At 39.2% G+C, this 27938-nt stretch overlaps 1 protein-coding gene across 9 annotated transcripts in view; it reads left to right on the top strand.

The window, feature by feature from the left end:
- The window catches only part of DMD (dystrophin), a 1245415-nt gene that overhangs the window by 167013 nt on the left and 1050464 nt on the right, over positions 1-27938 (top strand). For 2 of the 9 annotated variants that reach the window (XM_082770268.1, XM_082770262.1), the window contains exon 1: positions 5765-6079. The exons of the other annotated variants lie outside the window; for them this stretch is intronic. In XM_082770268.1, the coding sequence (XP_082626394.1) occupies positions 6037-6079 (43 nt within the window). In that variant the 5' untranslated portion in view covers positions 5765-6036. Of the gene's footprint in view, positions 1-5764; positions 6080-27938 lie in introns of those variants that run through there. 9 annotated transcript variants of the gene reach the window in all.

Here is a 27938-nt window from a genome sequence, read left to right as displayed (position 1 = left end):
CAATGTTTTCAACATCTTCCAATTATTGTTCATGTTTTTCTGCTTCAATTTTCTCCTTATTGATTAAGGTTTGTAATGTGAAATTGGCTCCTTTTAAAAGATGTATAGAAATGGACATATATATTTTACCAGCACCTGTGTGCACATGGTCCCCTGGTAATGTTCATCCCTGCAAGTGTGCGCACAAAATTGGTTAGTATTTCACTATTTACATGCAATGTGAGTAAGAAAGTTATTTGAATTTAAGCAGTCACTGCTTATGGAGTCTGGGATCAGTTCCACTGTAGATACTGATGCTGTATACAGACTTCCCTTGCGGGAGTTGCAACAGCTTTCAGGATTGGGTACATTTTACCTGAATTTTGGAGCTACTTTGCAAACATAACTCTATGGAAAGTTTTTTTCTGCCAAGATAGGGGCCCAGGTGTGACATGCTGTCTCACTTCTGGTCCTTGTTCCCAGATTTTCTTCTTCGGTTTTGAGAAGACAGAGAGAAGGGGGATAGTCTTACCTTGGTTTCTTATATTTGGAAGACACAACCATGGGTGGGTCAACAAAAGAGAAAGCTGAGAGCCAGGCCCTCTCCCCCACAGGGCAGTTTGGAGCAGGAGTCTCTCTGGAGGATCCTCTTTGTAGATTATGTGGGATGCTTATAGTGGTTGAACTGAGTTAGAAGTCTAACATGCGTAGAGAAAGGGATATTAGTTAATAAGATGTTCTCCCTTCTGGTCATTTGATCCTCTCTGGAGGATGAAGAACAGATAGGTATAACTAGGTATAACTGAGTAGCTTTAATTCTTATTCATTACTTCAACTCCTACCATCTATCAGTAATTTAAATCTCCTTCTTCTCCTCTTTATACTCTTAATATTAGTGGTTTTTTGTTGGGTTTTTTTTGTGTGTTTTTTTTTTTTTTAATTTGCTATCTTTTCTTATGGTTTCCTTTTGATGATTCAGTGCATCTCCTGAGCACTCTGCTCCTGTTTAGATTGATTTCACTTCTGCTGCAGTGAAAGCTTATGAAAGTTGGATGATTTACAGGATTTGAGAATGAAGATCTACACAACACAAGCTGTTATGTGTATAGGAAATGGAGGCAGCAAATCCTGCCCTGCTAAATCTGCTTGGGACCTTGCCCCGAAGAGAGTTTCCATAAAAACAGACCACCAACAACAATGAAACAATGCTACTCCATCTTTAGTTGAAGCTTTCCAAAACATGTAGTGATGTTACTTTTCTTAAAACTAGTAAGAAGGGTTTCCAGCTAGATGGTCTCCAAAAAGAGGATGACACTATTCCAAATCAGCTACAGCATGAAGGAGATAAATTGCTCGGGAAGAGCATAAAAACTGTTATGAAATAATATGCTGGTCCATATGTTACAGAGCGGTTTCAAACAGAAGTATTTCATGATATAGAAATGTGAAGAGTGGAAACTGGATGGTCTATGACAGCCACTTGCATGTGAAAAGGCTTTGCCTTTTATTGGATTACCTTGACTGCTAATTTTCAGGCTATAAAGTGGTTAATATCTGCTACACTGGAAGACAAAACTTCTTTCTTTAGAATTAAAAGCAAGTGCTTTTTTGTTTGTTTGTTTGTTTTTGCCTTTCTCTTTTTGGTCTGCAAATCAAATAAACATATGGAGAGAAAAAAGAAAAAAAAAAATCCTTGCAACCTGTACTAGTAATTTCTACATTTTGAAGTAAAAATAGAATGAAAAATGAAAGTAAGAATTCTACTTCAGTTACTCATGTTGGAAAGACTTTCTTTTTCTTTTTTTCTTGCTGATTTCACAGGAAAATCAGAAGCTTTGTGTTTACTTCTGTTGTGATAAAGCTGTTGATTTTTTTCCCTCTGTTGCTGACATGCAAGTGATTTTTCTCATTACAGGAAGTGAATAATAAAAAGACTCAGAGCCAATATACCACCAGGGCAAAACCACATGCTGTGCATTAGTGCTTAAAAGATTCCCATCCCACTTTTCTCTTCACATCAGTCCCAGTCCCTACAGCTAAGCACTTCTTCCCACGCAGATAGATGTGATAGATTTGCAAATACTGGCAAGAGCATAGAGAGATCATGTTATGAGCCTAATGGTTGAACTGAGTGACAGACTTGGACTGCTTTATTTTTCATTTTTTTTTAGGTCAGATTTGGCACAAAGTTAAAAACAGGGTGGAATAAAGTTTGAAATTTTTTCTGAAATTATAATCAAAATATTATGTCTTAGGTTTATTCTCTAAGCACTCTGCCTGATGTTGAGTTGTGTTGGCAAACAACATTTGCCATTGGGATGTTTGAGAAGGCATAAGAGGTTTGTAAATCAGTTTCACGCGGCATGTTACCTATTTGTTATTTTCTTGTTTGATTTGCTAACAGGAAAAGAGATGCTGTTAGGTGGTATAAATGGCAATATGGAGTGCTTTTTTATTTATTTGTACCATAGCAAATTACAGTGAGATGGAAGATTAGTTACTCTGTGGAGGTTGCTAACATGAAGTTCTCATTTGATTTATTTATGTCTAACTGGGGACCTGTCCTCCCATATAAATTATTCTGGCTACTGTTTTATTTCTCAAGTCAAGACCATAATTTTCCATTTGTGACTTTTCTTTTTCTTAACATTCCTGAGTTTTGATGTAGCCCTTTAATATGTTATAGGAGAAGGGGACAACCTGAGAATGGGATTCATATGTCCGGTGTGAGGATTAACCCTTATCTTCAAGTCCTAATCTATCTCTTGTTTATCCTGCTGAGACGGTAAACTTGGCTGCCAGACTTAAATGTTGAAATCCACTTCTTTTGTAGGGTCACGCTGATATATGCTGAATCCGATCTCCTAAATGGTGCCTGGACAGACAGTTTATTGTTGGGCCTTGTTTTCAAATTGTTACTGGGTTCTTCTGAATTGTCTCCAGTTTTGCATTACTGTCATGCTCTTACCATTAGAAAAGAGATATTCTCAACTTTATCAGCACTTCTGTTTTGAAAGGACTTCTCAAGCAGCAAAATAAACAGCCTCTGTATGAAGTGTTTGTTAATGGATAGCTGAAAATCACCCTACCTCTTTCTGCAAAACAGATGATTTTCTTTCATTTAACCCATTACTGTTTGTGAAAGAGGAAGGCAACATTAAATTAGAGCTGCAGCTATCATTTGAAAACAAAACAAAACATCTTTATTGTTCTAAATTTTCTAGATTGCCCACCATCCCTGTAACTGAGGCTTGCTCCTATCCCCCCTTGTAGTAAGGGCCTTGCAATCTCTGAGCACTCAGCAGAGGTGCTGCCAGCTGGAGTCTGCTCCTAACAGCATCTAGAGGGAATGGTGAGACGGGCAGCCTCCAGGGAGGCTTCCAGCACTGGTTGGGTACCCAGAAATTACCTGACACAGATATACAGCAAGGCTATGGCTTGCTTTCTGTTTTTGAAGAGAGCCAGATTTTTTAATGCTGGTTCAGAAAACAAAACCAAACAAAACCAAACCAAAACTATAAACAAGCAAGGGTGGTGTGTCAAAATCATAAATTCAGTTCCACATTATAGATGGAATATATATATATATATACATACACCATGCTGGCCAGTGGGCCCAGACAGATGCATATAAAACTTCTCAGTAGAGTTGAAGTTTCTGTGTATAAACCGATGCTGAAAGTAGACTTTAATTTTAAAAGCTTCTCAATTTTATTTACCCCCTAAAAACAAACAAACAAACAAACAAACAAAAAAACCAACAACAACAAAAAATACACAAAACCACAGTTAAAAAGACAGTAGGTTTGACCACTGACTTTTGTTATTTCTCTCTATGGCCCAATAAGCCTTGACTCTTTTCCCATTGAGTGACAGAGCTTCAGTATCATAAAGGGAAAACATTTCTGGGATGAAAGTTTCTGCACTCCTGTGCAGGCCCTGCAGCTCTGAATGACCCCAGCAAGAAGAGAAGAAGCAAACCTGGATTTCCTGCATGTGGTGGGGAATTATTTATTTAGTAAGTCCTTCTGAATATTACCACCAATCATTTATTTCAGCCGTGTTTTAGGAGAAAATATCAAGTAGTACTGAATTTCTTGCAGAGCCTGATCAGCATCTTCTCTGGTGGTCTCAAATACATTACCAGTGAAGATTACTATTCCACATCAAGTTTGTGGGTTATGGATGAAATTAGGTGTAAGACAGATTGCAGAAAGCTCTGTCAAACCTAAGGCCCTCAAGAGTCATACTCGGAAACAGATTTAGGCACCTGAATTTTTTCTATTCAAAGTTTTGAAGAGAAAGTTTGTTATCTTAAAAGATTGAAATGAATAGGAGTCAGGAGGGTCACAATTCCAGCATTAGGGACCTACCTTCAAGATAGCTTTTCCTCTTGGTCCTTACATACATTGCTGGGGCTCAGTTATTAGCAGTATGAGTTATCGAGGGTGACCATAAACATTTTAAAAGAACTTTTGCACAATAAGCAGTTTCTCTCCTGAGTTTCCTTGGTTTCCTTCTCCCTTAAATAATCAAAATGCTGCTGCTGTCACGGAGTGCTCTGCTCTGCTACAGATTATTTTCTACATCAGTTCATGAGTTGCAGTTCTTATGGACTGCAAATTAATCCGTAGGAGTCTGTTGGCATGTGCTGTACCTCCAGGTTCTCCAGGGTATTAATTTGACTATTGATGTAGAAAATGCCAGTGGCTGTAAAGGTATATTACGCACTTTATTTTTTGTGTTTATTTTTCTGTATAATCCAGGAATTTACTTACAAACATGTAATCACCATGACTGGATGTTTAGCCTTTAAAGTAGAATAACATATTTTTCAATTTTTGGGGGATAGATTTAAAAAAAAAAAAAAAAAAAATGAAGAAAGTAAAGCACATTATTTTAAATGATTTTTCAAATGAAGCCATGAATTAATAACATAATTCTTTGTGACCTATCTCTATAGGCCGTATGTACTCTACAAAATATATACTCTAGAAAGTAGCCGTATAAAAGTCTGAATTTGTGTGGAGGACACTCAGTCCTGTTCCAAAGTATTATGACTGTTTTTAATTTCTCATAGAAACTATGGGTCTGGGACCATGAGAAACTGGAGGCCTGGGACTGACGCAGGGGAGGGGGTTAGCCCAGGTCCCACCTGTTTGGGGCCCAGAGGTTTTGGGATTTGGGAGTTAAGGAATGTTCCTGTGCTTCTGTGCACTGTGTTTTCTGCAGCTTGTTCCTGGGCTGTGCCTAGCTACAGTACTTGCATGGTTTAGTTGGGAGTGGAAAGGTGGAAAGGTCAAATATAAGTCATTGGTTTGTTTTGGTTTGTTTTTCTCTGTAAATAGGTACTGACTTACCACAACCTGTGTTTGTATTTACACAGTTAGTTTGGAAAGAACATGTTTTTTTTCCCCCCATAACTGGGAGAGTAATTGCAATCCCAAAAGGATAGAGCTGCCACCCCTCTCCTAAATAGGGAGGCTCCTGTCTGGGGATGGGCTAGGGGTCATTTGCTGGGGAGGGGGAAATCTGGCCCATAGGGGGCTCCGGGCAGCTGGGCAAAGGGGTCAAGAAATGTCATCGCCCCACTCTGCCGTGTTAAATGCTAACTGGAAAGCCCTAACACATAATTTAAATCCTTTACACATGCCACCCTGGAAGCAGAGCCTTATATGTAGAGTGCATGGGCTGTCCTATTATGGGAAATCAACTTTGTTTTGAGGGAAGCGCAGAGCACTGCTTCTGCGCAGGTCCTGGAATTTGAAACATGTAGGGGCCTCCAAAGAGCAGGGCATGAGTTACGGTGCCGGCTGGGTGGCAGCGAGGATCCCCAGCTTGCCGTGCCCGGCACGGACCCTGCCGGCTGCCAGCTGCATCCCACTGGGGCTCTTGCTGCGTGCTCCCCCACAAACTGGCCGGGGCTTATGCAGGGACGTGTGTGTCATTCTGCGGGGACAAGCCTAATTCAGCGACTGGAGCGGCAAAGTGGGAATATACTTTGCCAAGAAACACTTTGCTGTTGTTTTCCTTTTCCTCTGTTTTGTGGAGAGATTCATGTCTGCTCACGTGCTTTGGTATGAGGAAGTGGAAGATGATTGTAAGTACGAACAGACTGACATGATCTATCCCAATATTTGTCCTGACAGAGCAGCAGAGTGCTACGCAGCCCACTAACAGCATGCATTTTTAAATGTTTGCTTTCAGGGTCTTCTAAAGAAGGAGAGCACCAGGGAGGGGGGAAAATAAAGAGAATTTTGTGGTCTCTGTTAGAGGGTAAAGTCCAGTATGTTCTGTATAAAAGCAGTGTTCCAGAAGCGGTACCCAGCTCTCCTTTGAATAAAAATAATGCATTTCTTCCTGAGGCTGACCACTTATTAAAGCGTGGGGTTAAAAAATAAATAAATAAATAATGAGAAGACAGACCAATATAGCTGGAAAAAAGAAGTGTCATTGTTATAATAATTTGGCAACACATCAAAGGCTTAATCAGTTACTTTGAACTTTAATGGCATATGCAGTTTCAGTGCCTCATATTAAGTTAGTCAGTAAGGAATCTCTTCTCTCATCACTGAGCTGTCTGGTAGCAATGGAGAGAGGGGGCGGTAGCCCTGCTCCAAGCGAGCAGCAGCTGATCTCTCCCATGCGCTTCCCAGAAAAGAGCAGGCATGCTTTCCAGACTTGCGCTTGTTTGTTAGTTTAAAGCTATCCTTTATGTGCAGCAAGGAAAAAGAAAAAAAAAAAAAGAAAAAAAAAAAGAAAAAAAAAAGATGATGCCAGGAGTAAGAGAATGAAGACAACCAAGAATAAAAGAATGAGAGAGGGTTTTAAAACCCATCTCGCACACTCCCAGACAATCCTTCTTCTTCCTTTCCCACCCAGGCTCCCAAAACAGATTGTGCTGAAAAAAAATCCAAACTGTCAGTATTGCCCAGACTTAATCTGTGGTCCCCACCCCCTGCTTTATAATCTATTTTTGCTCTTCCACTTTCAGCTTAGTCCTCTGTCTGTATAGTAATAGCATTCCTGCTTTTCTGTTATTTTTCTGAAGCCATACAAACTGTCTTTTTCCCCAATGACATAGGGTAATGATGGGCTGTGTGGTCACTCTCTTCTGATGAAACTTCCTGAAAATAATGTTAAATTTTGTTGTGTTTGACAAGAAAGAAGCTTAAAACAGAAAATGCCAGCATGCAGGCATGGTTTTATACTATAGTTTACTTTATTTTTTTCAAAATGAAATCAAATTGCATTTTCTTGGGCAGCAAATAAGACTTCAATCAGCTTTGTGCTGCTAGGAGAGGCTCTGCAGTGGACCCTTTACTTGTTGGACACAGTCTGACAGTTCAAGAAGGGATAGAATTATGAGTTCAGCATCATCACATATTAGGAGGCAGATTGATATCATCACATATCAATAATTAGGAGGCAGATCATGTCTGAAAATACTGGGGGTGGGCTTGGGAAGAAGCACTGTCATAGGATTTTCTTAAGGAGCTTTCCTCCTGGTGGGCAAGAGATCACATTCTAGAACCAGTGACATAGTGCCCAGCCTTTTCTGCCAGTCCGCTTTTGAGAGGAATAAGGAGGATTTGTTATCTTCCCTTTTCTATCTACTGCCTCACCATGAAGGCAGTCACAACATCTGCCCAGCCGCTTGTCCCTAGCCTTGAGGAGTGGGAGCTGAGAGGGAAGCTGGGTGGGTGCTTGCTAAGTAAGGGTGAAAGATCTTTGCTGCTTAGCACAGAAGTTATAATTGCACTCTGAAAACATAGTAGGTGAAAGAAAGAAAAAAATAGCTGTGTTAGAGCTTTTGAAAAATATGAATAGCAAACCAGAGTTGCATCTAGCAGCTGAATAGCATTCATGACAAGAGCCATTAAATCACTTGCTAAATTATGTCTAGATATGAGTCTAACTGCTCTCATATCTAGACTGAAAGGGAGCTGTCCTAGCACTTCTTGGGAATTATTTAGCTGAATTGATTTCCTCACCTGTATCCTGAGTCTTCTAAAGGACAAGGCATTCTTTTCTATGTGTTTTGGTATCATGTTGTGAAGGTTTTTTATAGTCACTTTTCATTAAAAAAGGAAAGCCCATATCTGCACTGTTTTACAAATGTATCCAAAATAATCCTCTCAAATTTATCCCCAGCCTTCACTTGAGACATGTCACTTCTCCCACTTTTTTCCTATGCTTGATTTGCTTATTTCTCGGTATCAGACAAAAACTGCTTGCTCTTAGTGCTGAGAGCAGTCATTTAAACCTCTGATTTTCTTCTTTAAATCCATCTTTTCTCTTAATGTCCCCTCTCAAGACCTACATCCATCTCTGCCCTTTTCTTTTCTTCTCTCTCCCCATGCCACAGCAGTAAAGGCAGGTTCTCGTTTTCCTGCTTTCTCTCACTTCTGTTGAGGATGACCTTTCACAAAGGTATTTATTCCCTGCCTTGAGCTTTGTTTTCTTTCTTGAGCCATTCAGTGTTTACTGAGTACTTCAGCCACAGTTAGACTGGAAACTCCTTGGGGCATGGACCATCTTTTCCTAGATTTCTACAGGTTCATTGACAGTGACCCCCAAATAATAAAGTGGCAGGGAAATGAGATACCATAAATTTCATTTGGTTTTAATTAAGATGAGATTACTGTAAACTTTATCTCAAAAGCCACCCTCCCTAGGGTATTCAGTATCATATGCTGTATTTCTTCTTCTGGCAGATATAATCCTCTTTCTGTGTCCTTAGTCTCAAATGGAACCAAATTTCGCTCTCAGTTGCACACAGACGTCCTCTTTCTGCTTGGATTTGCACAAAGTGGTGACTAAAAATAGAATTAATCATCAAAGCAGGGGCAGTGCAGAAAAGAAACTAATCCTGCCTGAAATGTAGTGGCCACAAGGACTGTCTTACCAGTGTTGCTGTAGCAGGGGTCCATATAGATTCGGGTTTTAGCTCAGGTCAGGAGTTCATTCCTGAAGAGAATTCCCTGATGCCCCTGCTTATTGCTGTGTGTTCGTTGCTGTCCCAGACTGCACGCACTGCATCCCTTTGGAAGGAAGCCAAACTGAGGGATGCTCTCTGAGAGCTTGTCTGATGTGCACTAACACAGCTGCTCCAGAATGATCCTGGCGAGGCATACACACATCAGGTGCTTCACCTTGCCTAACTCTTCCTGCTGGGCCACATGACAAGTGGCCCAAGACAACTCAGTTAGGTAGGAGAAGGACAACAGCATATGTCCTTAGATTGTGGATGTGAGGAAAGAACTGACGGTGAAGCCTGTCCCCCTTACTCTCCTGTTGGCTCCAGTCCAGAGTCTGCCCCTCACCCCTGGTCCCCAGTCTGCCCTAGGGCATCGCAGCCAGACCCTGCATACTCCAGGGCCACTCTCTGGCAGGGAACTGCAACCAGGAAGCAGGAGTCCAGCAACACGGTGCATGTGAAACTTGTGATCTTGTGACAATGCCCCCCCCCCCCCCCCCCCCCCCGTTATTTTTGATTATTATTTTTTTTAAGTGAAAAGATTAGTTTATGTTACTAGTAGAATATAGTTTACTGTATAGTTATTGACCAGATAGAGTTATTTATAAGTGAAAAGGTAAAATATTTGGAGAGGGGGAGAGGAGAAAGATTAACCCTTAACTAATAGTGTGAAATTATTTTAACCTCAGATTTACTCAAGAGGGTAAGCATTTTTACATGATTGCCAGAGGGAAAAGGATTAAGCTCATATGTATTTGTCATGGATTACTGATAGACAAAATCACATTCAACTGGATTGTGAACCAAGCAGCCTTGATTTGAAAAGGCTGACTTGTTGATTTTCACAGTACATTTTCAATTAAATGTTACCCCAAAGCTTAATCATCATTTAGCAGGATAACCATTGTACTGTTATAGCTAACCATTGAAAAGGCCTCCAATAAATTTAGCAGAACTTTATAGTACCACAGTGCTGTCGAGGAGAGTGCACTTGCAATAATGCCGTATCACTGTCAGGGGATGCAGAACAGCACCAGAAATTTTAAATAATTGTGCCTTATCAAAGACTGAGCTTTATGGAAAGCAGAAATAATGGTTAGCAGACTGTGGCTTTGCAGAGAGGCTTGCCAGCTGGGCTGCGCCGGAGAATGCACTCGTTTGTCTTCCCAGGAAAAGATGTGGAGCAGAGATGTTTGTTTTAGTTCATGGTACTCACTGCAGGTACCACAAAGCCTTGCACTCTGGGTTACTTGCTGCATGTGCAACAAGTTGGAAAAAAACAACAACAACAACAACAACAACAAAAAAAAAACCATTAAATAAAAAAATTATGTGCTTTGAAAGACAGATACGCTGAGTTTTAAGAGTTTTTAATCTTCCTTGGTTCTGCTTGCAAGTCCTATTTCAATCTATGTTTGTCATTTAAAGCATGAGGCTGATAATTCCTTGGAGGTTTTTTGTTCCTTTCTCTCTCTGTGTTTTGTAAATAGTCTATATTTATAAGATTATTTTTTATCATTTGCAGTCTTTTATTCCTAAAGGCAAAGTAATGTTTGTAAATAGTGCGAGCATGTGTAGAAGAAATACTCTTATCCAAGCAAAAGGGTATGTTCTTGTAATTTTGATTAAGTACTTTCAAGACAATGATTAAGATAGCACATTTCTTAGAAGAATTTTTAAAGGATCATCATCTACAACTAATAAATTATCATGATACAAGTTAAAAATTAGAGCTGTAAAAGCTTCCTCATAGAAGACATTGCAAAAGTATGTAAGTCTTAAGGATGGTTTCTTTTCTGCATGTTTTGCTATGTTTTATACTTGGGAATTCCTTTTTAAAGAAAAAATAAATAAATAAAGGAGAAAGAATAACATCTGCTGTTTGTAGCCTGAAAGTCTGTGATGCATACAGATATGATATAAATGAGGATTCAAACCAAACCATTTTGCTTACCCTGCCTTTACTAAAAGATCCCAGGAGATCCCCAGGGACACGGTGGGATCATGAACACTGTGGAACAAGAGCACATCGCCTGAGTCAGTTTCAGTAGGGCTCATCAAACCCTCTGCGCCTGCTTCTTTCAACCACTTTATTTCTCTGGCTGTCTCTTCTCCTTCAAAAGTGTCCCTGTAAAAATTGCGAACCCAGTATCTGATATACTTTATATAAACTTGAAAAGAAGGCGGGCTGACGTTTCCTTGCAGCGTGCGCTGGGCTAGCTTCTCGGCGTTATTCCGTGGGAAGACAGCTATACATTTATGTCTTGCATAGCATGGAGCTTGCCATCACAAAGGGGACTGGGTTTCTGCTGACTTTGGGCTTTCAGTGCATGTCCAGGAGTCTGCCTGCTTGCCACCCCCCCGTGGGGATTTGCCACCTTCCAAAATGTCTGCCTGCTTCCTGTGGCTGAGCATCTGTGCATGCGCACGTTTCTCTGTGAGGGAGATTGTCCATGAGTGAGGCTTTGAATTTTGTGTAGTGCAGGGGACTGGAGGAATTTAAAGGGTGATTGGAATTTGACATTCCTGCCTCTTTATTCTGAAAGATACTTTGATTAAAGTGCTGGAAGGCTCGGCTAATGGAGGCGTTGCTTCTATTTCAGATATACTGGGTATGTGATTTGAAGGCGAGCCAAATCACAATGAGACGGAATAATGATGTCCTTGGTTTATTTTTTACTTGGTACATTCAGGTTTTGATTGGATTCGGAGCAAGGCAACAGTTTTCTCTCCCAGAGAGCCGTGCCGGTCCTTGGGCTTGCAGCCTGCTGTCAGAGCATAAGCATCTTGTGAAGGTCATGGACTGCAGACGCAGGAGAGGGAGAGAAACACCAAAGGGGTGGGGGAACAGTGAGGGGAAAGAAAGGAAGATTTCCTTATTGGACCTAGCCATGTACAAGCTTCTCATAAGAGACATTTCAGACATTTCTGTAGTGAGACCTATTACTGCTTTGACCCACCTAGCACCATGATGATGGTGTACGTCTGTCCTGCCTCCAAGCTTCTTCTTGCTCATCACACACAAATATTTCAGTAGTTCACTTCACCTTGTTCTCTCATTCTCTTAATTCTCTCTCTTTTTTTTTTTTTCTTTTTTTTGATTCTACATTTCTCTTTGGAAAAGACTAAGACTATTCATGAATTATTTTCTCTCTGAACAAAGTTCAGAGCTTCCCAGCTGTTGCTAAAGTGGTAGAAAATTAATGCAGGCACTATATCTTCTAAAATGTTGGTAACATTGTATAGTTAGCATTTTCAGAGTTTTTAAAAAGCATCTTGTGGAGTGTCTGGATGATGGACACTGAAAATAAGCTGATAGGAACCTAGGAGGTGTTCTGATATAAATGGGTGATGTGAGAATAGTTGTGCCTATTTCCTAGATACAGAGAAAATACTGCTAGACATACAGTTACCTTGCAGCATTCCTGGGCTTACAAAGCCTCAGCCAGCTCCCCAGACCTTCCTGTCTGTCTAAACTATCCCAAAGTTGATCAACTTGTAAGAAAGACACGAGGATGTCTGTTGAGGAAAAGGAGTGAGAGGGAAGGCAGCACTCCTTGCTGGAGAGACTGAGATGGGATGACCTCAGGGGCAGTGACCCTGCCCAGCTTAAAAGGGGCTGTGTAAACAGCTTATTGAAAAGAAAGGGAAGAAACTCAGAAGGTGCTAACCAGTGATGAACTTATTGTGAATTTGCAGGTAGCCATGCTTATTCAGTTGAATTCAGTTTATACTATTTTGTGTTGTGAAGATTGTTAGCAGCCCCGAAAGAATTAGTATTTTGCACTGGACTTCAGGACAAGTGTGTATACATATGTATATATTCATTTAACATGATTTGCAGTCAATCTTATTACCATATGATTTAGTACGTATTTAATGCTAATTCCCTGCCCCACCCTTTTTGCACCACATATTTACACCAAATTCTAAGGCCACATTTATAAATGCTTGGTAGACTGATGGTTACTCACTCTCCGAAAATGTAGAAGATCCAGATTAAAGTGTTTGCTCTGTTTATACTCTGTTTACAGAGGAGAAAAGCTTCAGTTGCATTGGATGTCAAATGGAAACCAAAGGTGAAGCCAAGTAACTTTTCACAAAAAGGAATTCTTGTTTTCTCGCCAACATGAGAACAATTCCTTTTATAGTAATCTGTAAAGGACAAGTGCATTATAGAGTTGATTCCGTCCTTTCTGTTCTTCCTAATAATTAAAAAAAAAAAAAAAAAAAAAAAAAAAAAAAAAATTCTGGAAGCTCTAACAGAGCAAGGAGAGAAACATTATACTGTGAAATAAATGGTGAATTAAGGAGCAGGTATCTCACAGTAGAATGTAAAACACTTGATGGGGAAAAAAAAAAAAAAAGCTTTGTAAGCATAAGAGATTGTCACAAATCTGAATTTTAAATATTTTCCTTTAATTGTTTAAGTTTCTGTGATATCTACATCCTTGTAACTGAATGATTCAGGATGGCTCAGTGATATAGATTTAAATTTAAAAGGTGTTGCTTTAACCAGTCTTTTCATCTTTATATAGAGCCTATAAGTTGAATTTGTACCTAATTACACCTGCTTAGTCTATTTGGAGTAAAAGATATCCCCAATGAAGTGGCATTTCCCACTTGAATGATGAAAGCTTAAGAGACCGTAAGTTGGGGCAGAATTTTGCCTAGAGAAAAGAAATCTATTAGATTACATAGTCTATCTCTACTTCCTGTCCAAAGGAAGGCGAGTCTATTCAGAGTCAATCCCCAAATCCTTCTATTTTTAGCACAGTGACTAGCTTAATGCTATTATTCAACTCTTAGAGCAAAAAGCTGTAACTGGAAACATGTTCTGTTCTGAAACAAACTAAATGATTCTAGATGTTCAACATTCTGTCCTGTATCGACGAACCTAGTCTTCTTGGGGAAGAGCTGCTGAATTGTGAAGCACAAACTCTCCCTACTGATGCTGCTGTCAGCTCTCTTTATTTCTTCCTTTAGTCCTTTTACCACTTTCCCCTTTCTCTGAGTCATGCACATCCATTGCTTTAGTGCTTTAGCTGCTTTAAATAAGCTCTTTCCTCCTCCAAGAAGGCTTGCTAATTTTTGCATATTATCTTAAGCTGACTTAACAGTCATTTTGCCAAGTCTTCCCAGCTGTTGCTACTGCTGAATTGATTCATTTTTTCTTGTGATGTGTTGTAGGGAAATGTGAAGCAAGTTTACTTGACCTGTAATCCTCCCCATAACTGAGGAAACGATGCGGTTTGAACAAAGACTTGTTCCAAATGTGGCCAGAGTTTTTTGTTTGTTTGCTTGCTTGCCCTAAATCTACCTGTTGTAGGCACAGAGGGTCTTTTTTTTTTTTTTTTTTTCCTCTTACATGGGAAATTCTTATCTAGAAAGTGAAAAGCATCTTGGCCCTAAATAGTAGCCAGGGAATTTGGTTTCTCTTTGTGCCATAAGTCAGTCTGTGGAGGTTTTTGACCAATAAGAAGCTCCTAAGAGATGTGGTGGCTGTCTTGGAATGCTTCCAGAAGCTGTTGCTCAGCCTATAAACTGATGAAACTTCACAGAGTCACACCACAGCTGAGTCTGGAAGAGGCTGCTGGAGATCATCTAGTCCAAATTCCCTGCTCTGAACAGGGTCAGTGAGGACAGTTTGCTCAGGGCCATGTTGACTCAGGTTTCAGATATCTCTAAGAATGGAGACTCCACAGTCTTTCTGCACGGCCTGTTCCAGGGTGTGGCCACCCTCACAGTAATTTTTTTCCTTACTATTTTTATGTGAAATGTCCTGTATTTCAATGTATGCCTACTGTTTCTTGCCCGTCAGTGGGCCCCAAGGAGAAGAGTCCGGGTCTGTCTTCTCTACATACCAATCAAGCATTTATACAAATTGATAAGATCCCAATGAATTTTTTTCATCTGAACAGACCCAGTTTTCTCAACCTCTCTTCAAAGGAGAGATGTTCCAGTCCATTAATCATCTCCATGGCCCTTCACTGGACTCTCTCCCATAAGGTCATTTCTCCCCTGCACTGGGAAGCCCAGGCCCAGACTCAGCACTGGATGTGTCTCACCAGGGCTGACCAGAAGGGAAGGATCCACCCTCCACCTGCTGGTGATGCACCTAAATTATAAACTGTTTTTTTAATTATAAATTGTTAAAGTGCAGGGGAAAAAAAAATATTTAGCTGCTGCTTAAACTATTAAATAGCATGCCCTGCAATTTTGTGAATCTGTAGCACGCTAAGTGCTGTCTGTGTGGTAACATGATCCTCCCAAATTTGGTCAGTATTTTACTTGGAACTTTTGGGAATTTAACATAAAATACTTGAAGTGAGGTTTTCTTTACCTGCAGGATCTGGATTTAGAATCAGAAATCAATCAGAAGTCTTCTAGTGTGAAGGGCTTCCATCTGGGAACGTAAGAAATCTGAGCACTCTTGATTTGGAAGATGGACTTCTATGCATCAGCTTTTTATTCAAGGACAGGGTATTTTTAAGCCAAAAAGAAAATATACTGTATGCCACAGCTTCCAGGATTCCTTAAGTTGATCCTACTTCTTTTAAAGTTATATTTTGTTTCATTATATTCTGTTTCAGTTTTGCAGCCTGTGAATTTGCATACTCTCTTTGATCTATTTTATTCTGTTATAATCTTTTGTATTTTAATTTGCAACCTCTGGAGGCTATTTCTTGGTCTACAGCTATATCCACAGCTGCACCCATTCATGAGAAGTTGCTTTTAGAAATCCTGTATCGCGTTCTCGTGCAGAAACAACACAACACTGGAATAATTGCCTGAGGCCTTTTCCTAATAAACACCAGAGATTATTGTTGTTTGTTTATAATGATGTAAGTCTATGTTTTCTACACTGTAAAAATCCCTGGATTTTTTTCTTTGTCAGTTTCTTTTGGTGAGAATGCACTCTTGGGAAGTTGTACCTGACTTCAGAATATGCTGAGAGTTTTCAATATACTCCATATTTTATAGTGTCTGGAGCATACAGTTTGAAATAAAAATGAATGTGTCAACTGTTTGCTTCATAGGTACGTGCCACAGTTAATGAGTCTACAAATGTTAATTGGCTATTAATTACCAATATACTGTGCAAAATCCTGAGGCCAGAATGCGATTCTGAATTTGTAATCATCATAAGAAAAAGAAAAAAAAAAGAAGTTTGTTTTGTTTGTTTGTTTGTGTAGATGAACTTGAATACTGAAATTAGGTTGGCAGAAGACAGTAAAAATATTATTTCTCTATGAAAGAGAAGTTGTCATTACTGTGGCCAGGGCTCCTAGCTGGGAACAATCAACGATGTTGCAGGAAAGAGGAGAGACCCAGGGATGAGTCTGTGAAGCATCAAGCACTCTGCATGATGGTGGTCACAGTTATTAGCTATTATGACAATTGTGAAAAGATCTAGTTATTTTGAAGGGTGTCACAGGGTACATGGTAACATGATAAGAAAGGGAATGAAAAGAAGATATTTTAATAATCATAACAACAATTCAGTAACAAGATGCATATATTGGAGAAAGTTTTCAAAATGGATGTTTATGAGGAAAAAAAAGGAAAATGACATCACTTTGGTTTATGTCAGTATATAGTTTACTCCACTATAATTCAAATAAATTAATAATCTAACACTATCATAATCTATGTGAAATGAATGTATGAATCATTATAATTAATATTGATATAACAATTGAAAGTACTATTTGTAGGAAATCATATGCACACTTCAATTAAGCTGTAATATAAATGCAATTTAAAATGTAACTGCAGATTAAGTGTAACACTCAAGCCTGACTTCATGCAGAGAAACCTTTTCATAGGGCCCTAACTATTAACAATATCATTATCATTTTTAATAGACAAAAATGTCAATGCTGTTAGACAATCAGAAATGCACCAGCAAATCAGTGAATCACTTGTTTCTGGTACTAAAACAGCTAGCATCCTAGATTTACAAAACAATTACAAGAACTTGTTTTGATGATGCAAATCATAAAATCATAGAATTGTTTGGGTTGGAAGGGGCTTTAAAGACCATCTAATTCCACCCCTGCCACTAAGGACACGGACACCTCCCACTAGACCAGGTTGCTCTAAGCCCCACCCAACCTGGCCTTGAACATCCTCAGGGATGGGACATCAAGAGCATCTCTGAGCATCCTATTCCAGTGCCTCACTACCCTTACAGTGAAGAATTTCTTCACAAGGCCTAATCTAAATCTACCCTCTTTTAGTTTAAAACCAACTCCTTGTCCTATCCCTACACAACCTGACAAAGAGTCCCTCACCAGCTTTCCTGTGGGCCCCCTTTAAGTACTGAAAGGCCACTATAAGGTCTGCACTTAGCCTTCTCTAGGCTGAACAACCCCAACTCCCTCAGCCTGTCTTCATAGGAGAGGTGCTCCAGCCCTTTGATCATCTTTGTGGCCCTCCTCTGGACTTGTTCTAATAGGGTAATAGGTCCATGTCCTTCTTGTGCTGGGGACCCAAGAGCTGGACACAGTGTTTCAGGTGGGATATCATAAGATATCAGAGTAGAGAGAGAGAATCACCTGCCGGTCATGCTTCTTTTGATGCGGCCCAGGAGGTGGTTGGATTTTTTGCACACATTGCCAGCTCAAGCCCAGCTTCTCATCAACCAACACCCTCAGGTCCTTCTCTTCAGGGCTGCTCTCAGTCCATTCATTACCTAGCTTGTATTTGTGCTTGGGATTGTCCCAGCACAGATGCAGGACCTTGCACTTGGAAATAAATGTTATGGTAAACGGTGGATGCCCTTCAAAGAGTAGGGTGTTTTGGAGACAGTAGAGACTGATGGAAAAACAGGGAGGCTATATGAAGCCATGTGGGAATGTGTGGGTTAGAGGGAGGAAAGCAGGTGGACAGAATGCAGCCAGAGAGGCTTGAGGAAGGAGTAGAGATGTGAGCAAGAGGTGGCAACTATGGAGCTATACCAACATAATGTACATTTGCAAGGAGCTTGCATGAGAATGTAAGGTGCAGAAGACCGTAAAGACATACAAGTAGGAATAGTAAGTATGGGGGGATATTTTAGCTGTCTTTGTTTCTCACCTACATGTTTGTCACTGTCTTTTCACACTGGTTAGCAGATAGGTTTGAAGACATTGCTGCTGGAGTTACAGCTTTCACAAAGTGAGTGTGATAATCAGCATGAGAAAACCCAGTTTTCTAACTCAGAGCCCTTCCCAGTTCTTCACTTCCCAGTGTGACAGGCCTGTTGTATGTTGCTTCAGGAGGTCTATGTGTAGTCTAAATCATCTTGTTCTCTGTCTAGAGTAAACCATATGATCGGTTGATGCAGCATGACATAAATTACAGATTGTGCATAAATTGTAATGGATCTAACTCATCACAGCCTAAGTTAATTTAGAATTCACTTGCAAAACAAAAGTTTTTGTTCAGTTTTCACAGCTATCTGGAACATCTGTATTATACATCTTCAGCTCTCACCTGTTTTGTGGATAGGCAGGACTTGGTATAAGATTGCTTTTTCTCATTCAAGTTCAGAGGAGAGACCTGCATAGACACCAGTCTAGGAGGCCATGGTGCTTTTCCAGACATGTCATTGCTGAACTGCCTTCAGTTCTCTGTGCTTGCTGCATCCATCTGGGTTAGGACACATCCACTTTCTCCAGCACAGTCTGCGAGCCGTGGAGGGAGTGTTGCCACTGTGATTTGGGATAAAGCCACAGCCTAGCAGACCCACACACTCTTGAAACAGAGATACATTCATTGGAGACTTGACCGGGGGAAGAAAGGAATGCTGCAGTTTCACGGGGCCCCGTTTGCGGCAGTCGTCCTGGTGCTGGCTCTATTATTCATTGTTCAGATAGCAATGCCCTTGCCAAACCACCCCGCCAACTATGTGGCTCTGGGTCTCTCTTGCTAATGTGTTGTCACGGTTCTCCCTTTGCCCCTTTCCTCCCACCTCCCCAGAAAACTTGAGTCAGTTTTTACATAGTTTGTATAAAAGAAGGTTTGGTGCCTTTTACTACTTAGCACGAAAAGCTGGGAAAGTTGAAAGGAGGTTGATTGCCTTTCTCTGCAGGTAAGGGGACCACTGGCACATGTCCTACTCAGTCTCTTTCTTCACTCTCTTTATTGTCAGTAACTTGAAGTTTTTGAAGTAGTAATACGAATTGCTGTGGCCACTGATATTGAATCCTTCTTTTCCCTTTTTCAGAGAGCTTCCTCATTACTGCTAAGAATCATCCCAGCAGTTACACTGCCAGGCTTGACCCCAAATCATCGGCAAGATACACTAATCCCTTCTCACTGCCTGAAAGGATCTTACTCCCTTGCTGCTTTAGAAAGCTAACACCAGAACAAAACAAAACAAAAGACTATCCTCTCTGGAGCTGTAATCATCAAGCAACAAGCAGGAGTTACCATGGATTTTATTTCCATGGCATAGATAATATTGCCTCTTGATCTGTGAAAATGACTGTTCTCACCTATAGTGCTTTGCTGTTTATCTCCAAAGAACACAAGTCTCTCACTCTATGGTGAGGCTCCTCTGAGCCAAGAAAAATAAGCTAAGTACTCCCCATAACATGTTGGGAAAGTCCAACTGTTCCTCATCTTCTTCCTCAAAATTAGATTTGGAGACATTCCAGTGTCTTCAGCTGTGAGGCAATTTTGTTTTCTAGTAAATCTCTACTTCCCAAATCATTTTCTCTGACTGACCATATATTTTTAATTCCCCCTTGATCCCTGTAAACTCCTGTCTCTTTTCTGTAGGGATTCTCAATTTCTCTTGCTGCGTTCCTAGTCCTTCTTACTGCTGGCTACTTGTTTACTGAGGAAGCAAGCAGGTGATAGAGAAAAATGTGGTTTTCTCCTGGGAACCCAATTCATATCCTCAATTGGGATAAAAAATGTGTTTCAGTGTTATCAGAAAAAACAATCCTTGCATTTTCCTGTATAGTGAAAACATCTTGTGGTGTGTTTTCCTAGAGAAAGTTGGAAAATTATACTATTTGCATATACTATTTTCATATTTATTATACACTACATTTAGTGTTACAATACCATGAAATATTAATACACTTACAAATCTTTTCCCCTGGCCATTTCCCACAAAACTTGAATGAATGCAGCTTCTCTGATTTACTAATTCATATGCCTAAGTCTAGTGCAACAATGCCATGTTCAAAGATTTCTTTTGATAACAACTTTGAATTGAGTCATACTGTGAAGAATGTCTGTGATGATTTTCTCTCCTTCTTGTCTTGTGCTTGCAGAGAGGGTGACCTCATTGCCTGTTCAAAATTACTGTTATTTGTCTCCAATTAGGTTCTCACAACTCTGTGCTGCAGTTCCTTTAAACTCTTGGGAACCTGCAAGCCTGCTGTGGACAAGATGTTGTGGGAATTTCCTGGTTCTCCCTTGGATAATAATTTTGCTATTCAAAGATCACTGTTCCTGGTATGCATGTATATGAATAAGTTTCTCCACAATGGCAATTAGTTACAATGAGGAAAAACAAAACAAAACAAAACAAGACAAACCTGAAACATCACCCAGTAAGGATCCCTCCTGGCTATTTTAACATCTTGGCTAGAGAGTGAGGCTCACTGGCCTTGCCAGCACACTTCAAGGCTTGACTGCCTTGAAGAATTGGCTTCTGGGAGACAGGCAACCAGTCTCTACTTGAAGCCAACAAAGAAATTCTTCCTTTTTATGTGTTTCTTGTTCTGTGTGATTTGGCCATAAGGTATCATGAGATTATCATTCCTTTTGTCCTTTTTTTTTTTTTTTTTTTTCCTAATTCACGTATGTTTCTCTTACATACATTGGCAATAGAGTGTTTTGGTTCTAAAATAGAAGCACTTTCTCCTTCTTTGTAGCTACCCTACAAAAACAAAACAAAACAAACACACAAAAAAACTTTTCTCAAATATTAATTTCCATGATTTAGAATACTGAATTTAGGGAAAATTTGCTCAAAGATTATGTGTATCTCAATCCACAACTGATTAACTGATTAGAAGACGCACTTGCTAGATATAGATTCCTGCTAACGTAGATGTATTTGCAGATGCATTTGCTTTGTTCAAAATTTGTAGAATTGTTTCAAGGGTTATGTCATGAATGTGTTATTATTATTGTCGTTATTGCTTGAATGTCATATGTAATTCATTTTTTGTAGTTAAGATTTAATTTTGCCACTCATGGTTTCCCTGACCAATGTCTGACTTTGCTTCACACATCTTTAGACATGTTACCTACAACACAGGTAACTCTGTGCACATTTAACAATATAATATATGTACATGGTATATGTGTTTGTATAAGCATTTGTATGTGTGAGAGGAATGCTGTGAATGTAGGATGCTCTAATCCTTTTATTTACTGCTAAGTCCATATTTAGTTGCAAACTGAGAAAGAACTAAAATTCCATCATTACAAAAAATGTAGGAACTGTACAGAGCATGCAACTGTACTCTCCCTAGTGATGAAAGTAAAACTACTGTGCCAATTAGCCATGAAAAGGCTAAGGGGGGGAATCTAATTGCTGTCTTCAGCTGCCTAATAGGTAGTTATGTAGAAAATTAAGTTAAACTCTTCTCAGGGGTGTACAGGGAAAAGATGAAACAGGTTTCCAAAATAAAAATTTTGACAAGGTACAAGAAACATTTTATATATATATATGATGAAAGCCACCAGCTGAGCACTAGAGCAGGTTGCCCAGAGGGGCTGTGGAGTCTCCTCCCTTGGAGGTGTTCTGAACTCAGCTGGACATGGCCCTGAGCTACTTGATGTAACTCTGAAGGGAGACCTGCTTTGAGCACAATATCAAGACAGATGGCCTCTGAGGATCCTTTGCAACCTATATTATTCTGCAATTCTATGTTCGCTTTATGAAGAATGATGTAAGCATATTTAATTTAGAATAGAGATATAGCTCTGAAGATCTGCTAAGGAAAACACTGAAAGTCTGGGTAGTCCTATAGCTTATCAGTTGTCCTTGTAACTTATCAGTTGAATGAAAATATTATCCTTGAAAACTATTATTTATTTGATTTGATTATTCTTTTTTTTTTCCATAACCTGAAGAGTTTTGTTTTGTTTTATTTTATTTTATTTTATTTTATTTTATTTCATTTTATTTTATTTTATTTTATTTTATTTTATTTTATTTTATTTTATTTTTCCTCAATTATACATATCAAGAACACATTCTAGAATAAAAACATATCTTATGTACCTAATAATATGATCAAGAATGAGCTTTGACACATTTATATTAAGTTATTTACTGGTGCTTATGTCAGAAGGTTCTATTTTTTTTGTTGCACAGTGATTGTGCCCCAAGCTCTGCATAGCTCTTTTTCTTGATCTTCGGGCCTTGTACAGGCCTTCTGAAAATAGCTTCCACTGCACACAAATAAGACAGATTTGACCTGGATTAACTGGAGCAAATACTCCTAATGAGCCAGATGGATGAGCATTCCCGTTTGGCAGAGATGATAGTTACAATGTTTGCCACAATAATGTCAGCAGTTGCCTTGGTTTTCTCCTAGAGAAAAGAAATAATATTCATCTTGGTCCAGAGTGGTTGAGTAGTGACTGCTGTGAAGCATTTCCTTTCTGAAACCTCGTCTTCTGTCATTACCAATTTCCCAGGGAGGGTACAAACCTGGAACTGTGAATGAGATCCCCCCCATGACCCTGCCAGGGAATAGCACCTGCCATCTAGCCTTGAGCTGGGTAAAGCATCTGACCAAGTACCACTTTGATTTAAGTAGGTGGTCTCCAGAAAGGCTGATTTAATAAGATTTACATTCAGGAAGGGAGGCAGATTCTTCTGTCATGTAGTTTTGGTGTTAATGGAACAGAACCTCCCTCCTTTCTACCTTTAAACTTCAATTTTCTCTTAAATTTATTATGTACATTGAATGTTGGCTTCACGAAAGCTGATGGGTATTATACCTCTAACTCAAATTTACTGATCAAAGCCTTGCCTGTTTTGCCCATGAGCAGCATGAAGATGGAATTATTCTGAAAAAAAAGGCATGTAGGTGGACTTGCCAGGGAGGTGTGGAGGATTTTATTTTATTTATGTGCCTTGGGTGGAAAGTGGGGAAAGATCAGAGAAACTGCTCTCAGGTATCTGTCAGGTAATACTTTGCAGAATGTAGCACTGAAGATCCCAACTGTCCCCTGCCCAAGCACAGAAAGCCTACCTGTGTGGATGTTCAGGCTGCTCTGGCCTGGCAGAAAAAGAGTGTGGCTATCCCTGGCTGACCAGCCTTGTGAAATATTACCTCGGTGCTGCCTCTTAGACAAATGTCGATGTGCTGTGTGCAGCTTAAACAGATGACATTCTCAGTGCAGCTCTTTTATCACCACCCCTTCTGCCATCTCATTCAACTTCAGAGAGTTTTCCCCTGGACTGAAAGTGCTTTCACAAAGCATGAAAAGGATGGGGCATCTGACACATGCATGTCAGCTGCCCTCACTCAGCTCTACTGTGTGCTTGTGCTTGTGTCATCTGCCTTCCCAGAGGAGCAGGGGAACACTTCTGAAATAGGCTTCCATTTGTTTTGAATAGGTATAGATACATACGAAAGCAGGGAAATACACTTAAAAGACTGAGTGTAATAGAGGGGATTATGTGCAAAGGGATTGGGTTCTCCTACTTAGACACTGAAAGGGAACAGGTCTGTTCCCCAGGGCAAAAATTCCTGCAAATTCACTGGCAAACTGTGAATGACACATAAAGGCCATGTAACTTAATAGCTGCTCTTCCAAATTCTGTTTTGACCTTTCTGCTATAAAAGGCAATTCCTTAGAGTTTCCAAAAGTACAGTTCATTGCTCTTTGGTTTAGTGTTACAGAGCAGTGTAGTAAGTAATAGACCTTATTACAGTTACTTTTTTTCTCTTTGCAAAACCATTATACACCTCTTTGACCTTTACAATAAAAAATGCAAATACAGTTGAGCAAATGTTTCCAGTATTTATTTCTGTTATTAAAAATTATAAATGAGTGTTAAACCATATGAACTGTATAAAGCTTGTTTTTTTTTTTTTTTTACCTGTTGTTTTGATACTTTTTCTCAGTTCTCCTTCATCCTGTATCCTACTTTGTTCTTAGTCCTTTTCTTGTTTTTTTCCTCTACTTTTGTCCGAACAGACTAGAACAGAATTTTCTGTACACCATGGGATTATATGACAAAAAAAAAAAGCTTGTAAAGCACAATAAGTCAACCATATAAAATTGATAAGGTATTTTCAGTTTCCTGCAGCCCTGGGCAGCCTGTTAATCCTTTCCTTCTGCTTATAAACTTAAAACCTCAAGGTGTTTTTGTTTGCTCTTTTTTCCTCTCCTTGAGCTTTTTTGTTTAAATGGGAACCTGTTACTAAACAGTGTGTATATATGAAAACCAGAACATTACCAAATTAATGATGGAAGCAAGAAGAATCATAGAACTTTTTGTTTGTTGGGAGAATGGGAGAACAAAGCAATTTGCCCTTCAGGGGTGTGACCATAGTAAATGCATCACTTAGCTGTTTCCTATTATTAATTTTTAGGAAAAAAAAAAAGAAAAAAAAAGAAAAAAAAAAAGTCCTTTTCCAAGATCATCAGATGTATTATTGCAAAACTATATGAATTGGAAAAAAATAATAAATAAGCTGCATGTTATCTTACATACAGATTTTATTTCTGCTTGTGGGTGAAGTTACCTGTGAGGACACATATACTGGTTTTAAAGGTGGAAGCAGGGTATCCATTGCTGTCATGATATCTATTATTTTTGCGGTTTCCATTTTCCTGAGGGGAAGAAGAGAGTGAATTTTGTGAAAAAGTGAGATAGCACTTGAAATAAACACTTCGTGGACGGGTTTTTTATTATTTTTTTCAACCAAGTTCTTGAATATTTGGACAAGCACACACAAATAATGGTTCTTCAGTTAATGGTTCATCAGTTAACTCTTGCTCTGACACACAGTTTTCTGCATTCTATGAAATTTCCTCTACTGAAGTAAGTGCATATAATTCACTTGACTTTAATTGAGGATCTGGACTAGGGTTTGATCTCTTTTTAGAACTTGTCCAACTTTTCCCTTTATGGCCAACAATGTAGTACCACATTTCTTCTATCTGAATACATGTACTATAAATAAAAAGTAACTAATGACCTTTAAATAGTTACCAGTGGGCAATTTTTAACTTGTAATAGTTTCAAGTTATTTGGATGTCCTGGCCTCACTGCAGTATGTAGCACATTAACGTTCCTGAGCCTACAAGGACATTTACTATGAATTGTGACAGTGTTTTCCTCAGTGGTGGCTTCCCAGCCTTTCACTTAGCCTTCTGATCTGGGTGCCCATACAATGTGATAACAGTAAGGAGCTCTGTAAAATACTGCTGTTGTGGGCAATCTACCAGAAAATAGATTTCAGTCAACAGCTACCTCCCGTGCCCCTCCTCTGCACAGACACACACACAAAGCATGTTCCCTGGAATTTAGAAACTACCCATTACTGGCTGGTGAAATACACTGCAAACCACAATAGCTGCATTAAATTTCAACACATATGCCACCTGCATCTAAAAACAAAATAGAGGTTGCAGGCTAAGATTTAGAAAAATGGGGAAATCTTATGTTCTGACATAATAGTGTTGAAACCAGCTTTATACAGAATAGACTTTCATGCTGGGATTCTTTTTTTTTTTTTTTTTTTTTTTTTTTTTGTACAAATAAAAATCTATTAAACTGTCGTTGGAAATGATGGTTTTGTTAAGTGGTAATCCTCAACACCAGAGGACAAAAATTGAGCATGGTAGTATATGGTCTCTGTACGTACATGCTTTCCTAAGCCTGTGGAATGACAGAGTGGCGAATATGTTGCTTGTTTCCTGTTTTAATTATATCTTTATTTTCTGAGCATGTTGCATTAATTAAGCGTAGTTGGAGCAATATTATGGAATACAGTATAAAAGGAGAGGTCTTGAGTAAGGAATAAGGGAAGAAATAGCTACTTCCTCCAAAGTGCCTAATAAATGATATAAACTTTGCATGGGGATAAATATGTGATTAGAATTGCTCAAGTTTATTGAGAAAAAAATATCAACAGGAGGCCATAAATCTTGGGTTTGATATAAAAAAGCAACTTTTATTTTATTCTTTGTTACTTTGCTTTTAACAAGACTGACCTTCTTATTTTGTGAAAAGGGATTTGTTTCATTTAATTTGTTTCATTGTACATTTCATTTTCAGTTTGTATTTACAAACTCTCAAAAGCAAGCTCTCAAAAGCAGTGCTGGGTTTCACCAGCCAAGTGCCTGCACGTTGGAGGACAGTAGGGTGCTGCCACTCTGACAGTACCATCATTTGCCACCTCCTTGGATACTATGCAGTGCTGTGGTGTCTGTATTTTTTTTGTTGACTTTTGCAGAAAACATGTTGTGAAATGGCTGTAAGGTATCTCAGAGCTTTTTAAAAATTCATCTCTAAATCAGAAAGTGTTTTACTGTATATTTTCCCTGCATGCTGACTGCATAGCATGCAGCTGAAGACACTCTTACTGTAGCATAGAGTGTATACATTGCTCTTGTTTGCAAGCACAGTGAGATCTTCATGAGTTGCTGTGCTGGGGATGGCTCATGGCACTGCCCTCATCCTGAGGAACATGGATTGGCAGTAGCCTCATCACTGAAACTGGAGAGGTGACAGGAGAGAATTCTGCTCACAGACATGATCTGAGCAAATGCATGAGCATTTGTGAGTTGGTCTGAGCTTTAGCATACGGTTGCAGTAGTCTTTCCCCAGAAAAGCCCAAGTTGAAATTCAAGCTGGTAGCCAAGTCTAGCAAATTGAACCAAACTGTTATTGCTGTTTTCTGATGTGTAAAAATAGGCACAAAGTTCAGAAATAATTTCCTGGTCCCTGTGACCTACATGAGAATCTGATTCCCCACAGATGAAAGATGAGGGCTCTAACAGAATCATCTAGGTTCAGGTAATCAGGCAATTCCATTGGCCCCTTTGTGTTGGTTTTGTGGTTGAAGGACTTCTCTCTGAAGAGCTTTCTGTGCTACACCGGAGTAGAACAAAGTAGAGTAATTTTTCTGTATCCCTTCCTTGTCAAAAACAGTGAGTGGAGAAGTGACCTTTTAAAAGTGCAGCATTGAAGAAATGTATTTTGTATGAACTTTTTTTGCTGTTAATAAAGCAACCCTGTCCTGCAGAAGACAGAATATAGCATATGGCTATGAAGAGAGCAGTGTAGCACAGCACAAAATTTCTCAAAAATCATGTTTTGCTATACTTGCCTAAAAATACATAGATTTAGGTTTTAGTGCCAAAGGTAGGTTGTTCCTCTTCAGACAATTAGTTAATAGGCATGTTAACATGAGCTTGTACATTTGACGTATTTGGGAGCTTGTAAAGAGAGCAGTGAATCTCAGGTTTGCAGAAAAGCATTTTAATTTCTGTTTTGGTGGAAACTATGGAAAACTAGTATTATGAAAAGCTTGGCTGTTTGCATTTAGACTTGTTTTTATTTGTTTGTTTTTCATATTTTACTTGTTAACACTTGTATCAGAACCAAAGCCCACCAATGTCATGGCTCTGATACTGGTTGATCATGGAGGTAGGGAGGAACAGTGGACCAAGTTGAACTTATTGAGATACCTCTTAAGTTCTCCTTCCCAGTTTCCAAAACTTTAAGGACACTCTCCTTTGGAGTTTCTTTGGTTTGCTTTTCTTGGAATACAATTCCAAACCTCAATGGATCCCCTTGTTAAATTTGCTTACAGTAGAGCTCAAGCTGTAAATGCAATTATGTTTTGGTATTCTCTTATATGTCTGTTTTAATATATACAAAAGTGATTAAAAGTCTATAAGACAATGTAATAATTGCATTATACATAAAATTGGCTTGAGCAATAACACTGCATCAGTGGCAATGTGACATTAAAACCTAATAGTTTGGTCT

Source organism: Aythya marila (genome assembly GCF_965140915.1).
Source record: "Aythya marila genome assembly, chromosome: 1".
Classification (NCBI taxonomy): domain Eukaryota; kingdom Metazoa; phylum Chordata; class Aves; order Anseriformes; family Anatidae; genus Aythya; species Aythya marila.
This window is presented reverse-complemented; position numbering and strand designations above follow the sequence as displayed.